This window comes from Oreochromis niloticus, linkage group LG7, assembly GCF_001858045.2.
Source record: "Oreochromis niloticus isolate F11D_XX linkage group LG7, O_niloticus_UMD_NMBU, whole genome shotgun sequence".
In the NCBI taxonomy this organism is placed as follows: domain Eukaryota; kingdom Metazoa; phylum Chordata; class Actinopteri; order Cichliformes; family Cichlidae; genus Oreochromis; species Oreochromis niloticus.
Window position 1 is genome coordinate 38,773,769 of NC_031972.2, and position 18,866 is coordinate 38,792,634.

The window sequence follows — 18,866 nt, forward strand, 5'->3', positions numbered from 1 at the left end:
TGCATCTTTTTCTAATACTGCAGTATTGGGAAGCTTAAATTAAACTACAATACTTGTCAATACTGCAGCATATCAGTGCCATTACTGGTAGATGTTTGGCACACTTAAACCAGTGGCCTGCACGAGGTTATTTTGTGGGGCTCTGGGATTGCTCTTGCTGCTCCAGTCTTGCTGATGGGTTAAAGACCTTCCCCTAAAGTAACTGCTTGTTTCCTGGAATCTCCTCCTTACTATTCTGGGAAACACAGCAAATCTTTTGGCAATGGCATGTATTGGTGTGTGTGTGAAAAAAAGGGTGTGTGTTCGGGGTGGTGGTGTGTCAGGTGCACTACCTGTAAAACCATTCACACCATAATACACATTCACACATATGAGCAATTTAAAAGTATCAATTATTTCCAATTTTCCTGGCCAAAGATCAGTTAATTCTACCACATTAGTTATAAATGTTTGGAAAAACACACCTGTGGCACTGTTCTGGCTGTCGTTCTTGGCAAACAGGTTGAGGAACTTTCTGCTTATGGGAGCACAAGCTCTTCCACCATTCGACTCTTCTTCCTCTGACGTTGTGGATGATGTTACCTTGGACAGCTTGCAGAATCTTGGCATGACTTCCCTGCTCCTCTTCACCTCCTCCTCCCTCCTCTTCTTCACATCTTCCTCATTTCTTCTTTTTTCTGCCACTTCCCTCCTCTCTTGGAGCAGCAGAAAAGACAGGTTATACTGAGAGCAGAGGGGAACGAGCAGGTGGTGTAGGTTTGATTTCAACTTCGCCAGTATTCTCTCTTTTTAAATTATCATAATTTAATCTGGTCAGTGGTGTTACACAAGTTTGTACTAAGTTACCTACTTGTTTCTGTGCTTAAGCTTAAATTGATTCCATAAGAGAATGGTATGCTTTCAATGTTTGTTTATATTCAGAAGGTACTTATCTCTGTTCAAAAGTCTTTGCTATTAAAATCGGACATAGGGTTCAGTGATTTACTGAAATGTGTGCAAAAGGCAAAAAGAGTTTGTACAATTATAACAAGCTTTAAAGTCCGTATTTGGTATGACCATCTTTATTCATCAACACAGCCTTAATGCTCTTAAGCAAAATGTCTTTAATTTTTTAAGTAGTCTTCAGGAATAGTTTTCTAGACTTCCCAAAGCCCTGCGGTCCCACCAGCCCAGATTCAGTACACACACCTCCTCTTGATCTATCAGATGTGCTGGAGGAATACCGTGACCTACAAGAAATGTTTAGTAAAGACAAGGCTCTATGTCTGCCCCCGCACAGACCCTAAGACTGTGCCATCGATCTCCTGCCGGGTGCTCCACTCCCTCATAGACCAAGATCACACATTAAACTCGATTGCATCACCAGTTTACCTGCCTCAAACAGTAAGACAGTCATCCTTTCGATCACTGACAGATTCCTTGCCCTCTAAACCGTTCACCTGAGATGGCCAAACTGCTTGTTGCCCATGTTTTCACATTACCTAGGATCACAGTGCAAATCGTGTCTGACATGGGGCGTCAGTTCGTCTCGCAAGCCTGGGAGACTTATTGTACCCCTGAGGTACGAGCAATGTTTAAGTTCTGTTTTTTTCATCCTCAGACAAACTGATAGACAGAGACTCAACCAGCAACTCGACACTGCCCCAAGACCACCCTCTGCTGCAACCAGGTCATCAGCAGCAGCGGCAGTACTTAAGCTCAGACCTTTACTCTCTGCCAGATCACCAGCTAACTTATGGTGGCAAATTGGCCCCTCTGGAAATATACTCACCTCCTCCGTCAGTAACTATCTCTATAAATATCAATAAATAACTAACCTCTCACTCTACTACAGTGGATTCCACTCCTGTTAAGGTCTCGCCATGCCTTCCTTTGACCATAATGATTCATGTGTTCAATAAAGTTTTGTTAATAAAAAAGAAACAGTTGACTGAGTCTGCTTTTGGGTGCTCTTTTATATATATATATATGTTAAAAATTATGTTAAAAATTAGCAGAATTATTTACCTTTCTTTTTTGCTTCCTCATTTTTCTTCTTCTCCTCCACATACTGTGGGTCTTCATCCTCATTGGCTGACTGATAGACCGTTTCTGCATCACTGTCCTCATTGTGCTCGTTGTAACCATTCAAGCAGTCCTTGAGGTTCACCAGCTCCAGCTGAGCATGTTCATCCACCACCAGAGTATATTTGACAGAGTCATAATTTAACCCTGTTGAGGTTTCACTGATTGATACAGTCTGATTAACCACAGAGGCCATGATATTGTCACCCTTTTCTTTCTCGGGGTCTACCCCTGTTTCAGTGGTACAGTCCGTTTTGCTGTTACCTGTGGGACAGCACGTTAGATCATTCTGTAAGTTTAGGCATGGAGTTGGAACTCCCTCCCCCTCTTCTTCACTGATGTCAGGGTTAGTTCGGTAGGACAGAGAGGGATGCAGAGGCCCTGATGGGGGTCCTTCTGTGTCTGAGCTAAGGGACATCCTGTTGGACCCCCCCTCACTGCTGGACCGGGAGAGGACAGAGGGGTTGTCCTGGGTCCTGTCATGGTTCTGGTCTAAGAATACAAAACACAGAGCATCATTGTCAAATGTTTCCAGTTTGTAAACTTTTAGGTAACACAGATGAACTTCACACATATGATTATACTCTAAGTTAGTTTTATTTTGCAATATTCGTTATAGCTGATATCAATTCTAACAATTGGTTATCAAGGGTTCCAGAATACAAAGAGGGTTTCGTTTGCTGGTTTAGGTAATAGAATTTACAATAATCCCACAGTATTAGGTATTAATCAAATCCCAGGGGAATAAGTTTCAAACATCAAATATTGTAGTGCACTGCACAAACACAGGGAAATATTTATAGATAGTCCATTTATATCTCTATCTGTAGCTATAAATGGAACATTTGCCTGAGCTCAGTGTGATATGAATGGTAAAAGATGGCAACTGCTAATACTAAAACAATTCTAATTAGTAAAGTGGGGTTCAGTCTAATTAATACAGGTGAACCAACCAATATAAATAAAATTGTGTGGACTATTTGCCTTTAGAAATTTCTAGGAAGCTTCATTTATAGTACTGCGCTGGACCTCAGTAGAGCCTATGCTGTACTATAGATTGCATCACAACTATACTTAACTTTATTAAAAGGTGCATTCATTTGTAGGGTTTAAGGGTATATCATGACTATAACATATATTTAATGCAAGATTTTAAATCAAGCGTAATCCCGGATCTCTGATTTTTTTTAATAGCTTTGGCTCATATAGCAGTATCAGGCATAGAAATCCTTCATTAGTCGACTCTAGTAATTTATTTTTAATTACTTAATATTTTTTAATTGATTTCAGAAATATAAGTAGCTCATTTCAAATTTAATGACTTAAAGAAATTTACAAAGATATCTATCTCAACACAGATGTCTCTCTGACTTTAGTTTTCAATAGTTTTCAATGCTAATAATAACATTCCTCCTGATAGTGATGGTTCGTTAAGAGATTTTCAGGTATGTTTCATGACAAATGCTCATAGACACTAACATTCTTCTCTCACCTTCTGTCTCCCCACTCACACACACAACAAAGCTGTCCAATATCCACACAGACATTAAGGTCAATAATAAAATAAAATCAATGAAAAAATAAATAAAAAGATGAGCCTACAGAGAGCATAATGTGTTTCACAGATGAAACCATGATTCTGTTTGCTAAAACTGCCAAACAGGAAATGGTTATTAAAAAAAAAATGGTGTGAACCTTGGTTCAATACCTTGGTTTGTTGTCTCCAGGTTTCTCTGTACTATGGGTGTGCGTGGCACCACCATAGCGGGCAGATAGACTTCCTTATTAGACAGAGTTTTATTCGACTTTAAGGCGCTTCCTCTGTTGCCTCCTTTAGTACCTCCTTTTCCTCTCCCATCAGCTGCTCGGCCTTTCAGTCCGTTTTCTTCCCTTGGCCTCTGATGTCCATTCTTGTCTTTTGTTTTTGACTCATCACACGGTCGTCCTCCTCTTCTATCTATCACTCCATCTTTTCCTCTGAGGTCGCCCAGGCCCCTGTCTCTCATCGCTGTTGCTCCTTTTCCTCCCCCTCTTCCTCCTCCACTTCCTGCTCTCCTCTGGCTCCTTAGTGTGCGGGAAGACTGTGTATGCATAGCTGCAGGCATTGATTGTTCCCGTGGTCGAGCTCGTGTGTCTGAGCCAGTGGCAGCAGCCTGACCATTGGCTCTGCTGTTGGATACATTGGCTGTTGGAGGTTTGGGTGCTGGCCGGCGCTGAGTGCTGTGCTGGACTTTGTCCTCAGCTTTTGGTTGGACATCTGGTGGAGCGAGATCCCCTTAATACATACACACAAACAACAAAAGTAGCAGATTATATATTAGGCAATCAGATATACGGTATACAGAGGGATATTCAAAGTAGCCTATGGTAAGCTGTTAATCCTGTTACAGCAACAGCAGGAGAAAAAAACACACATGATGATTTCCTGACTGAAGGAGTTGTTGTTCTGTTACTTCATCATTTCTTGCCACACATGAATTCCACTATTACATTAGACAAAAGAAAAAACAAGAAAAAAAAAAAGAACTAAGGAAAATTAACAGTGCATGGACAGACTTATTATGCCACTAGTTGCTTACTGGTATGCTTGATCTGCAGCTTGAGTCTGACCTTAGACAAAATTTAACCTTAACTATCAGTTTTCTAGTTTTACTATTTTTAAAGCTTTTAGACTTCTATATTTAGTGCAAAGCTTTGTACATAATGTAATAATGAAAAAATATTAGTATATAAGAATATAAAATTTAGTCTAATTTTTAATTCTGTACTTAGCTTGACTTTGCCTCTAAACAGGAAAATGTGTACAGTCAGGGGTTAAAGTGTGATCCAGCAGGTGGGGGAACCCTAAAATCAGTTGTAGTGACTCAGTGTGGGGGTAAAAATCACAAGTGAAGTCACAATAATTTCTGTTGAGAGCTCCAGTAGATTTTCTTTGTGCACAGGCTGTGATCAGTTGATTTGGGCTACTGGCACTCTGAGGTTCCCTGCTCTTTGTAGATTTACACAACTGAATTCAACAAGATCTAAGCAGGTATTTTATGAGTTGTCCTGGCTGATTTCCATCCTCTGCACTGGCAGTACACTGTTGATGCTGTCTTTTTTCTAGATCTAAACATCATCAGCTAAGATTCATATTCATCTCTGCTACTCTTGATCTAGCAGACCACGAGCACCACAGCCACTGTGCACCAGTCGCACACTGTTGTTTACTTCAAATCCATCACAGTACAGCAGACTAACCCGTTTATCCTGCACTAACCTGCAAAGTATTTTCATGCAGTCTTTAAATAACACAGTTAGTCTGCCTTAGTTTGTTTAGCAACATGTTTCACAATATGAAAAACAGTGTCACATGTACAGACCCAATATTTGATTTAAACACATGAGGATTTACATCCAAGCTTTAAATTGACAGTTTATCAAATCTGGGGATAGTGTCTGGTAGCCTTGAGTGATGTGAAGAGGAGGCACAGTGGCAGATGTGGGTGGGGGAGGGCTATGGTCTGAATCAAACCTGATGAATATGTCTGTGTAGGTTCTCACTTATCCAGGTCATGGTAATCTAAGGAGCTTGGAAAGAAAAGCAACTGGACTTCTTTAATTTTCTTGAAGACGTTTCAGCTCTCATCCTAGAAGCTTCTTCAGTCCCAGGTATTAAAACCCTAGTGGGAGCTGTCCCTTAACAGGACCTACTGACCTACTGTTGATCATGTGCATCTTTGCATGAGCCAAGGTGAGAAAAAGGGTGTCAGTCATTGTATGCAGAGGTTTCAGGTGAAATCATTGTGAGACCTTGCCTCACCTATTGAGATCACCTAACTCAAGATGTGAGTGGGTGTTCAGGGTCCTGGGAAGGGATCACAAAACTGCATTGTAGGTGGCTGACAGTTGGTGTCATAAGCCACCCCCTCTGTTCAAAGATGGCTGTTCACAGTGTACATAGATGGCTTCTTTCACTCCTCTTTCAAACCATCTGTCTCCTCTGTCCAAAATGTGAACATTGGCATCTGTCTCTGATAAACGTGCTATATAAGGGATAACAATGTTGAAGAGCTACCTCGACAGGACAAGACTCTACATCTCCATCTAAAGGATAAAGGTCGCTCTTTTGAGAATGCCAGTCACTTTTCTTTCAAAGCTTCTTTAATAAGCTGTTGAAATAATAATCTGTTCACTCCTTACTGCCATTGTCCTGTGTAGTACCCCCATTATTTCTATGACCTAAAATTTTCTTCAGTCCTGTCCAGAACTCCCTATTGTTGTTTTGCTCCAGCTGATGTTCCAGTTTCCTCCTGTAGCTGTTCTTGTCCTGCCTAATTTGCATTTTAGTTCCTTTTGGATTCGCTCGAGATTGTCTTTGTCCCCTGAGCTAAAAGGCATCTTCTTCTCATTTAGCAAGGCTTGTAGCTCAGGGGTCACCCATGGTTTATTGTCGGAAACCCCCCATATTTTCTTGGAGGGTACAGTGCTCTCCACACAGAAACTGATGTAATCCGTGATGCGCTGCGTCATGTGAACTGCAGAGTACATCCCAGTCTGTGGTCTCGAAGCAGCCCCTCAGCCTTTCACAGGCCTCCTCCAACTAGATTTTCACAGACTTCACTGCTAGTGGTTGATTAATCACGTGCTAACAGCCAGCAGCTCAATCTTTGGAATTCTTTGTATTAACTGTAAAAAGACACACTAAGCATGAAACCACCCACAGTCTTCTTCCTGGGTTCGAATTAGATAGCATTGTGACATAAAATAAAGTTTGCTGACCTATGCCCTACCCTAAACCTAATAATCGCCAAATAAAAGTAAAATATTGCAGCTACCCACTAGTTGTAAAAAGTTATCAGCCCCACGAACTCTATATTAGTTATGGTTTAAGATTTGTATGTGAGAGCACTGTGAGATTTATCCTGCTCTGTTGTAAATCATTAAATACACTATTTTGCATTATACTGTAATAATCTGAGGGATCTTAAGAACTACTATATTTTGAACCAGTGTTGAGTTTTCATACCTGTGATATGTGGGGAGGAAGAGTGGGAGTCTTTCCAGCTGTCCTTGCCTAAAGAATTGTTGTTGATGGAGTCCTGAAAAGAAAGTATGAAACAGAGCAGCAGAGTAAGACCAACAATCAACAAATGACTGGATTTCCAACACAAAAAGTGTGAAATCTTATTTCTATCACATTAGGTACATAACTAGGCCCAAAGTCTCTAATGACAGCAATGCCAGGAAGAGGGAGATGGACTGATGAGGAAGTGTGTGGCAATCTAGCCTCATCATCACAAAAAGGTATGCCAGTCCCTCACTGACCAGCCCTCTAAATGACCTCACACTCAAAGGTGCTTCGGATCTGGTCCAGTGGACAGAGCAATGCCAGGTGACCTTTGAGAGGGTAATCAGAGAAAGCTCTGATCCACACTCCTAACTTGTCTTTGTTTTTTATAATATACACCAGAGGTCACCAACAGGTGGACCGTGGTCTGTATCCAGACCCAGAAGCTGTCCCATATGGACCTGGAGCTACAGCCAAAAAAGAAGGTTATTATTTAAAAGCTGACGAGGAGCTTCTATTTTAACTGGTGGTCAATGAATGGTCTAAGCAATCCCACAAGATATCACTGAGCTAATCAAGTCAGTGCATTCCAGGCAGTACGCACTGCAAATAAAACAGTGGAGTCCCTGGATCAGAGGTCACCAACAGGCAGACTGCGGTCTGGGCTTAGAAACTGTCACACATGGACCTGGATCTAGAGCCAAAACAGAAGGTTATGATTTAAAACCTGACAAGGCGCATCTATTTTAACTGGCGGAGCTTTTGTAGTCTTTATAGTAATGGTTTAGTGGATAAGGGAATGCACAGACCAACTGGATGTGAGTTAAGCAATCCCACAAGACACCACTAAGCCAATCAATGCAGACAGATGATAGTCAAGTTACACATGAAAAGATGGCAGAAAAGTAAAAGAAAGATAGTGATACATGTAGAAAAAAGAGAGAGATACAGATGCAGACGTGGCCCTGAAAGATCTGGTTCTTCCACTCTCTGGCCACAAATGGTCCCTGGGAAAGATTTCTTAGGTCTGATCTTGACATTGTTTGGGTCCACACACAACTGTGAGGCCCAATGAACAAAATCAAAACTAAATAATGTTCAAGGATCAGCAATGAGCACCTCTGTATGTCTATGAAAATGACCGTGACTCCATTTAAACCCAGGTATAAAATCCTGGCAGTACAAGATACAACTACTAAATTTTCAAACTGAACAAAAAAGTAGGGGAGTTCAATATAAGAGGGGAAGAAAGTGAGACCTTGATGACTTGGAAACATGAAGATAAGAAAGAGGGTTAACAGATTTTCTGACAAAGGGCTGAATAAGACAGAGAAAATATATATACTGAAGGGTGATGAGGGAGGTGGAAACACATGGGAACACAGCAGAAATTAATTAGATATGGCATGGCAGGGGAGGCAAAACCAAACACACTGAGACACAAACTAAGACACAGGGAAGAAACAGACGTGAACAAGACAGACTCAGGCGACAAAACACAGCGACATGACTAAGAAACACAGAGGGTGGGGGTGTGAGACGCACAGAGGGCGAGGGCAAAGGCACAAAGGGAACCTAATAGACAACCAGAAATTACAAATAAACCCAGAGACATACAAAAGGACTAAACTCAAGTGTAAACTGTATGAAACTTAAATCATTAAGAAAGAATTAAATGCAAAATAAACTGAAAAGGCTGGGACAAAGACCCAGAACCCTGACATTTGCATATGTAACATATTCTGTCCATAGAGAATCTATATCATTCATAGTTAATATAGTTGGGACAAGAGGTGTTTTCATTCTTGTGCATTTGTGGTGCAGAATATACTGTTCTCAGAGAATGTTCTCAGTACATTAATAGCGAAACTCAAACGGCTTTAGAGACTCAAGATTTTGCTGCTTCAAAGAGTTTTCCGTTTCAGACTGAGGAGCTTACAAACCTACACTGGAAACCCTTTCATTAAGAATACTTTATATACTTTAAGGGGATTGTACCAGACTACAATATACATTATATAGATGTTATTTTCATGTATAGCTATGAAATACACTGACAGGGCACTTTAAGGTTACCTGTCACTGAGGTACTAATGAAAAAGAGATACAAAAAAACCACAACTGTATAAGATAATGACAGACACCGAAAATAGAAAAAAATGACCATGGGGCGATCGTGGCTCAAGAGTTGGGAGTTCGCCTTGTAATCGGAAGGTTGCCGGTTCGAGCCCCGGCTTGGACAGTCTCGGTCGTTGTGTCCTTGTGCAAGACACTTCACCCGTTGCCTACTGGTGGTGGTCAGAGGGCCCGGTGGTGCCAGTGTTCGGCAGCCTCGCCTCTGTCAGTGCGCCCCAGGGTGGCTGTGGCTACAATGTAGCTTGCCATCACCAGTGGGTGGATGACTGGATATGTAAAGCGCTTTGGGGCCCTTAGGGACTGTTAAGGCGCTATATAAATACAGGCCATTTACCATAAATATTAAAAGACAACCACAGACACTCAGTTACCACAAAGTGACACAAATGACCCTGACATTAACAATGTTAATCCATAACATTTTCTATCTGTGCCAGAGGTCACCTCCTGATAACACAAACAGAGCCACATCATCTGCAAAGAGCAGAAAGACACTTCTGACTAAGGGCTTCCACCCAGACATCCCCTCCTCAGTCATGAATTGATAACCTGCAGATTACTGCAGATGAACAAACATGGAATCATGTATGCAAACATGCAGTAACGGAAAGGAGAATGTGGATTTGACAGCTCAAGTGTTTATGTCTTGTTTTTTATCCTAGCATCGATCTATAGCAGAGATATAGAAAAAAATATAATGAGATCCAGGTCTGGAAAATCATATATTATACAATATTTGAACTGCACCATTAAATATTTCTACATTTGGCAGGCCAAGCAAAGTGTGGCTCTGTCAGTGGCTGATGCAAAAACTGGTTGTGGGAGGAGTTCAGTGAGACCATGGAAAAATACTTTTGGCCAGCCTCAAAGCAACTCTGGCAAACCATCAGATGACTGGAGGGGGAAGCAGTGCTCTACTCACACTGCACACAGCTGTAGTGGGACTCTGCTGACCTCAACTGAGACTATAGTCAGGCAGTGGAAGGAACAGTTTCACAGATCTCTTAAATCCCTCAGTCACATCTTCTGTAATAGAGGTATACTCTGGGGGAGGGATGACTTTTCTACCATTAGCTGTTAGGTCACTGATTTAGTTAAACAACCACTCAGTTGCAGGGCCCTTAGACTGGATGAGATTCGCAGAGAGTTCTTGGAGTTCCTGGATATTGTAGGGCTGTCCTGGCTGACACATCTCTGCAACATTGCGTGGAGGTCTGGGGAAGTGCCTCTGGATTGGCAGACTGGGATGGTGGTTCCTTGTGGTTCACTGGGAAAATTTACAGTGGTGTAAAAAAAATGTTTGCCCCTTTTCCTGATTTCCTATTTTTTGCATGTTTGTCACATTTAAATGTTTCAGATCAAATTTTAAATATTAGACAAAAATAACACAAGTAAATACAAAATGTATTTTTGAAATGAAGGTGTTTGTGATTAGGGGGAAAAATCCAAAATCTCCAGTGTTAAATTAACACTACAGAGTGTCTATATGTGTCCACACTGTTGAGTGTTAAATGAACACTTTTGACAGTGTTGTATTTTTAAAAGTAACCTAGTCAGTTTTCAAGATTTACAATGAATAAAACTGAGCAGTGCTGATTTTCTGAACACTGGAAAATAACTCAAAATGTTAGAAATATTCCAGTGTTAGAAAATCAGCACTGCTCTGTGTTAGTCATTGTAAATCTTCAAAACTGACTAGGTTACTTTTAAAAATACAACACTGTCAAAAGTGTTCATTTAACACTCAACGGTGTTATATTTAACACTCAGAGGAGTGGACACATATAGACACTCTCTAGTGTTAATTTAACACTGGAGATTTTGCTGTGTACATGTTCCTGTGTGAAAAAGTGATTGCCCCCTAAACTTAATAACTGGTTGGACAACCCTTAGCAGCAACAACTGCAATGAAGCATTTGCATCTTGCATCCACTGGCAATCAGTCTGTTACCACACTGTGGAGGACTTTTAACCCATGCATCTTTGCAGAATTGTTGTAATTCAGCCACACTGGAGGGTTTTCAAGCATGAACTTGCCTATTTAAGGTCATCCCACAGCATCTCAATCGGATTCAGGTCAGAACGTAGGCTTGGCAACTCCAAAGTCTTCTCCTTTTTTTGTCTTAAGCCATTGAGAGTTTGACTGGTGTGTTTTGGATCATTGTCCTGCTGCAGCACCCAAGTGCACTTCAGCTTGAGGTCATGAACAGATGGCCGGACATTCTTCTTCAGGATATTTTGGTAGACAGAGGAATTCATGGTTTCATTTACCACAGCAAGTCTTCAGGTCCTAAGGCAGCAAAACAGCCCCAGACCATCACACTACCACCACAGTATTTTACTGTTGGTATGATGTTCCATTTCTGAAATACTGTGTTACCATTTCAGATGTAATGGGATACACACCTTCCAAAACCTTTTTCACGCATTTTTTCCCCTTAATAGTGATGACCTTTATTTACTGCATTTTGTGTTTACTTGTGTTATCTTTGTCTAATATTTAAATTTGTTTAATGCTCTGAAACATTTGAGTGTGACAAACATACAAAAAAAAAAATAGGAAATCAGGAAGGGGGGCAAACACTTTCTCACACCAGTGTAGGCAAGGGTACTACAGAGGAGAGTTCAACCTTGGATTCAGGATGAACAATGTAGTTTTCATCCTGGTCGTGGAGCACTGGACGAGGCAATTCAGTCCCTGTATAAGCATAATGGCTGTTGGACTCCACCAGGGCTGCCCTTTTCACTAATTCTTTTTACAGTTTTTATATTCAGAATTTCTAGAACTTGTCTTGCTTGTCCTACCCCTGCATACCGCCATTCACTGAGGGTAACTCCAGATTGGAACAGAGTTCAGTTCCTCTCAGCAAGACTAGTTCCAGAGCTTATGCCATGCATTGAGGTAAATCCTATTTTATCTAGTCCATCTCCCCAACGTCAGGCACTAGCTGGGGCTTATTTTCCATCAAAGAGGTGATGTTTCATGTACCAAGAGCTAGTTTTAGTAGCCAGGAATTGGACTGCCAGGGCCTCCATTTTTGACTGCTGACAGACTCACTGGCACTGGACACTTATGGCGCATCCTGTGGGTGGTGAGCCCACAGGAGATGTAAAAAATAATGTAAAATGTAAAAATGTATTAGTTAAACAGGCAGTCAACACTGACTGAATAAAAGCATATTAGTTAATGTTAGTTAGGTGGTTTTAGCTTGATTTAGCTTTTACCTATTTTATTATAAAATCTTAACAAATAGACAAGCTGTCTGAAAGTTAGTGTTTACAAGCAAAATATACTTATCTATAGTTTAATAACTTCTGAAAGCACGCAATTTAAAGGCAACTTAAGCACATAAGAATTACTTTATACCAATTTATTAAATACCTTCCACCAGACCATTTCAGATTTACCTGAGAAGGTAAAGGTATGTTTTCAAAAGGAATTGTGTAAAATCTCAGGTCACTACTGTAAAGAGTTTGCTCAGAAAAACAGAAGGAGAGTGAGAAAGCAGCCCCTGTAGATTTACTTGATTGTACATGACATTACATGTATATACATATATATATATATATATATATATATATATATATATATATATATATATGTATATATATACATATATATATATATATATATATATATATATATATATATATATATATATATATATATAATTTAAATAACATGAATGTGTTAACTCATAAGTAACTCAACAAAGCTAAGGAAGATGCAATAACAGAAAGAAGCAATAACACTGAAGGTCTGTTAGCTACCATCCTATAGACTAGACTATTCTGGTGTAATTTTATTTAAATGTCCAGATGTTAGTTAAGGTATTCAAGGTAGGCAAGGCAGTGTAGTAGACCTATGTTAAGTATATATTTAATAAGATGACAGGAGAGCATGGTAAAAAAAAAAAACAAAAAAAAAAAACCTTTTCCAAGTGTCCTTGAGCAAATCCCCCAGCTAACCCAACCCCTAGCTGTTCAGCTGCCTGACATGACACAGACTGATTTATCAGGACCACCTGTCTAAATAAAAGCATCTGTGGAGAATTTGTGAAAATAAACAACAATCAATAAGCAGGAATCTACAGCATTTGACTATGTGCCAGCACAAGCATAAACACAAATTATACACACAGACACACAACAAACCAGTGCTGTCTCATCCTGGACTGGATCCTCCCCGGAAATGCACAGAAATACGGTTATTCAGTTGGATGCCACAGATGTCTCATTCCGAATACACAACCAACCATGACACACACTTTCCACAGCATCCCACAGCTCCTTTTAAAAACAGGCCTCCTACCTGGGTGCCGGCTTGTGGCAGCTGTGGGAACAGGGCCAGGGTAGTTGGTCTCTTTGGTCGATATTTGTCCATGACAGCATAGATGGATCCCCCCTTGACAAATGACAGCTTCCTTTCTCCCTCCCTCCCCCTCCTCTTCTCTTTTATTAAGCCAATGTTCGCACTGCTGTTCAGACAGACCCCCCACCCCCCCACCCCACCCTCCAACCACCTCTACCTCCCTCTCTTTCCGTTATTTTCCTTTTGTCTTCTCAGCATCGATCAGCTCTGAGCTCAGCCTCAGGGCACATCCCTTTCAGTCCTTTCTTGCGTGATCATTCGGCATCCACGGCGTCAGACTATCATAATCATCATCATCACAGTTATCCTTCTGATGATGTGGAAATGGAGACGAGAGAATGAGAAAGAGAAGTGGGTGGTGTTGGGTAGTGATGGAGTGAATGAGGACTGAAAGAGGAGGAGGAAAAGAACAGAGATGCAGGGAGGAGGGGGAGTTCTGTACCAGCCAATCAGGGAAAAGCATGACATCATCAACTGATCTGCCTGTGGTGCTCTCTGATTTGAGGCTAATAAACACTGTGATGTTGTGGGCATGCATATGTGCTTGTGACCCAGTAAAATAAGATTAGACAGTAATATGGAGAGTCAAACAAAGGAAATAGCCCAGTCAGCAAACCAGACAGTCAACCTACAACACAGCTGAAGAAAAGATCAGCCAGTAAACTGAGAACCAGTCAGTGAAACATTTTCACACAGATTTTAAAAAATCTTTTAAATAAAAGAACAGTCCACAAATCAGTTAGATATTCAGTGAACCTTGCGAACAAGCCTTTTCATATGATTCACAGTAGTCAGTGCCTAAAACCAAGGCCAGAGCAAGGATCATGTAAATAATAGTATACAGATCATTCATTTCATTATAAAACACTTGGAAAGTCCTTTCCATAACTACTTTTTGGTGATTTTATCATAATCCACATCAACCCCATATGCTAATCCAAAAAACTGACAGATGAATGTTAATCCTTAGACAAATAAGTTATTTACCATTTTTCCCAATCATGTACAACAGTACATGATTGGGCTGGAGCAAAGGAAAAGAAGAGAGGAAAGGCGTGTTAGGAGGCAGCAAGAGAGAAGGAAAGGTGTGAGATTGTGGAGGTGAGAGTAAGGATATACTGGTAGATATACTGTGTGTGCAGAAGACATGTTGAAAAGAAAAGCAAGGCTGGAAACACTGAAGATGGATTCAACTGTTTTACCATAGTGCACATATGAAGAGAAATGGAGTAGGGGTAATCTTGAAAAAGAAGTATCTAAATAGTGTTGTGTCTGACGGGATCATGAATTTGAAGCTGGAAAAGAGATATTGTTAATTGTTATCGATGAGTATGCCCAACAGATTGGATATCAGAAATGAAAAAGGAATTCTGGAGTAAGCTGGATGAAGTGGTAGATAGTGTCCCCAGGGCTGATTGGGGTTAACATGTAGGTGAAGGAAACCGAGTGGTATGGTGTTAAAGCTGAGGTGAACACATACTGCAAACAGATGGGGAAACATAGAATATAACAGTGGAGGAAGGAGCACAGGTGAACTACATCTAATGCAGATGGTGTAAGGTGGTGGCAGGGAAGAATAGGACTAGGCAGCAATGAATGGTTGAAGAGGGACGAATGTTGCACAGAATTCCAAAAGTTGAGCAAGGTTCTCGGTGGTAAGGAAGTATTACCAGATGACTGGAAAAATATAACTGTGGTGCTAAGGTAAAGTGCCAAGAAGGTGTTTGGTGCATGTTCGGGAAAAGACAAAGAGGACAAGGAGATTTGGTTCATGTTCAGGTTACTTTATTTGCACCTGTTCTGCAGTCATGAGTCATGAATCCTTACATGCACACTCTCAATACAGACACAACACACATTAAGTAACTAAGCTATAATTTGTTGAGTGATGACTAGTGAAAAAGCTGATTTTAAAAACTGTGTTCTTTTACATTTGTAAACCACAAACCTTTGTCCAGAAAGGAGAAAATTAAATTCACAATGCAAAGGATCTGAATTGCCCCCCCCAAAAATAAAAATGAAACCAGCCAATCAGCCAATCACTGCTTTTCATATGGACCAACACACAGAATGAAGTGCGAGAAAGATCAGAGTGGAAATGGCCAGTTTGTTGCAACGCATCACGGTCAACACTTGGCCACCTCATTCAGTGAGTTCCCATGATAGCTTACCTCGTGTTTGTAAAACACCAAGGAGAAAACCACTGCGGTTTTCAGGATTATTTTCCAGGCACAGTCCAGGAAGATGATCTGCAGCTCAGTGCTGTAAGTCTTCCCAATACCTAAACCCGGTGAATTAAAAGGTTATCATTATGAAGACTTTAACCAATGGGAAGAAGAATTACTAACTACATATTTTAGTAGATGGGTGTTTTGGGAATTGTTATGTGCAACTGCAGTGTTTAATATATTGCTTGGTGTTCACAAAGTATACTGGGCTGGTTTTGTTTTGATGTTTAGAGTGTCAGGTCTCGAGCTCGAGCTTCCTTTGTGTATGGTTTGCAAACAAACTAGATTCATCTTATATGTCAGGGAGAGAAACCTGATTGGCACCGTGGAAGAGACGACTCCTTGTTGAGCCTCCTTGGTAAGCAAACCACCACAGTACTATGTTTAAAACCAATTCCTTTTCTGTATGATGGACTTCACAGATTTAGACACCAATGGTTTATTACTAGGGTATTTTATTTAAAAAAAAAAAAAAAAAGAGCGGACTCCACTATTTACTCCACTGCCAGACCTAAAGAAGAGTTGGCAGTTTTGGCACGCGACGCTGAGAAGGCATTGGACCAGATCGAATGGCCCTATTTGTTTGAAATATTAGAAAGATTTAAATTGGGTTAAAAAAAGTATGGCTTATGAGAAGCTCACTTATCTGGGCATTCAGGTTACAAAAAGCTATTCCTCTCTATTAAAATCTAACTTTTCTCCCTTAATATCTGAGCTTCAGTCAAGTAAACAGTTCTGGAATACGCTTCCTAAATCACTCATTGAGTTAATCATATAAAGATGAGAATTTTGCCTAAGTGGTTGTACTTTTTTTCAAAATCTCCTTGTGTTCCTTCCTAAAACATTTCTAAAAACCTAAATTCACTCATCTTACCTTTTTCATGGGGCAATAAAACACATGGAATTGCTGGGAAAAATCTTTGCAAGTCTAAAACAGAGGGTGGATAATATATGAGTAGAAAAACCTAAAGAATAAGCCATTCCAGATGAAATAACATAGCTCAGTTTTAGCTCAGGTTTTCTGCAACTGCATTTCAGAAGTGAAAAACATTGTTCTCATCAAAGGAAGCATTACATTTAGAAAGTTTGGGGTCCTGAGCAATGACTCTTTGGGTTCAAAGGGATGAAAAGCTGCTGGAGTGTGTGCTAATGTCTATAGAAAAAGGTTTTTATGCAACTGGACGTGTCACTCTCTTTTCAGAAAGTGCAAATTTGATCTAATCATATTAGAAACGTTGTGTTTCAGACACAGATGTGCTAGATTACTAATTTTGGAGCGAGTATAATATTTGTATAAGGATGAGGGTGTTTATTAAGAAACTGGAACAAAAAGTGAAGATTCTTACACCGTGACGTGTCACTCCCTACAAACAAAAGTGCAAACTGGGTCCAGTTATGTCTTGATGCATGCTCAATCATCTAGGTAACTAAATCCCAAAAGGTTCATTCTGTTAGATAAGATAAGATAAGATAAGATAAGATAAGATAAGATTTTATTGATCCACGGCGGGGAAATTTTTGCGTTTCCTCAGCAGAGGTACAGATAGCAGAAGGAAAATACAAATAAAATACAAACAAATATAAAACATAGAATAGAATAGAATAAACCTTTATAATCCCACGGATCAGAAATTTCTAACCCTTACAGCAAGGGAAAATAAAATATCAAAGGAAGACACAGGGTGGTCCTATGAACGTAAGCAACCGAAGTTCGTATATACAGGTAACAATGTACAGAATGCATAGAAAAATTGTACGGCGATATGTATAAATGTAGAGTAAACTAACAAGCTGCTGAGTAAGATGACAAAGAATGTAAGCTGCATTATAGAGTCTGACAGCTGCTGGTAAGATGACCTGCGGTAGCGCTCCTTCCTACACTGTGGCGTAAAAGTCCACTGCTGAAGGAGCTGCTCAGTGCTCGTACAGTTCATGCAGGGGTGGGAGGTGTTGTCCATGATGGATGTTAGCTTAGACAACATCCTCTCCTCCCCAACCTGCTCGATGGACTTCAGCGGACAGTCCAGGACAGAGCTGGCCCTCCTGACCAGCTTGTTGAGTTTCCCCTGTCCTCTCTGCCATTCCACCACGCCAGCAGACACAGCATAGAAAATAGCCGACCCACCACAGTGTCATAAAATGTCCTTAGGAGTGTCCTGTTCACCCCCAAAGGACCTCAGCCGCCGTAGCAGGTGGAGACGACTTAGACCAGTAGAGTGGTTGAAGGAGAAGGAAAAAGTGGGACAGGTGAGGTGCATTTCATGTCCCCGTGCTATGGGGGGCTGCAGAGAGGTGTGACGAGCTCTGGTGGATGGGGGAGGGAAGGGCTACTGAATCAACCTGTTAAACAACTGGTTCAATCTGTTAGCCAGAACCTGGTCTCCAGACTCTGGACCCCTCCGCTCACAGTGCTCCGTCCAGTGATGATGTTCAGTCCTCTCCACATACCTCTGGTGTTGCTCTATGAACAGTAACTCTGGAGCTCTGTTGGAGTGTGCAGATGATCTATGACTGTCTAAAAATGGATAACAAAACCGAAGGAGTGCTGAATCATTGACAAATACAGAGTAACAGGTGTGCAGCATGGCTAACTAGGTAGCAACAAGCCTCTAACACAGCGTGTATGCTAGCGGCTAATCTAGCGAAGAAATGAACAGAGTGCTTTTAGGTGTGTAGAAGGATAAGATGATAAGCTGTGTGTGTTTTCAGAATGACCTGCTTGTATTTACCTTCATTGATGAGTGGGACTAGGTAGGTGCTGAAACGAGGCAAAAAAGCCGAAGTTGAAGAGCGTGGTGTAAACATAGTGGCGCCCAGCAGGTTTCCGAGCAGAAAGCTGATTCCGGTAGCAGGAAGGCTTTGTCTTGGTAAGCCGTCCAACATTGGCAGTCCCATTTAGTGAATGGCAATGGAAAAATTGCTGGTTTCCATGTGTTAATTTGTGTGGAAGAATATTGCAGAAGAAAGTTAATAGGTCATTTAGAGAGCGCCTGCCCCGGCCGGCCTGCCCCGCCCG

At 40.9% G+C, this 18,866-nt stretch overlaps 1 protein-coding gene across 1 annotated transcript in view; it reads right to left on the bottom strand.

Moving 5' to 3' along the window:
• The window catches only part of mapk8ip1a (mitogen-activated protein kinase 8 interacting protein 1a), a 29,555-nt gene extending 15,825 nt beyond the window's left edge, over positions 1 to 13,730 (bottom strand). The window contains exons 1-5 of the mRNA XM_005458376.4: positions 13,563 to 13,730; positions 7,073 to 7,145; positions 3,773 to 4,339; positions 2,008 to 2,556; positions 465 to 695 (exon numbers count right to left, since the gene is read on the bottom strand). Of these exons, the coding sequence (XP_005458433.1) occupies positions 465 to 695; positions 2,008 to 2,556; positions 3,773 to 4,339; positions 7,073 to 7,145; positions 13,563 to 13,634 (1,492 nt within the window). The 5' untranslated portion in view covers positions 13,635 to 13,730. The remainder of the gene's footprint in view (positions 1 to 464; positions 696 to 2,007; positions 2,557 to 3,772; positions 4,340 to 7,072; positions 7,146 to 13,562) is intronic.
• Positions 13,731 to 18,866: the final 5,136 nt, after the last annotated feature.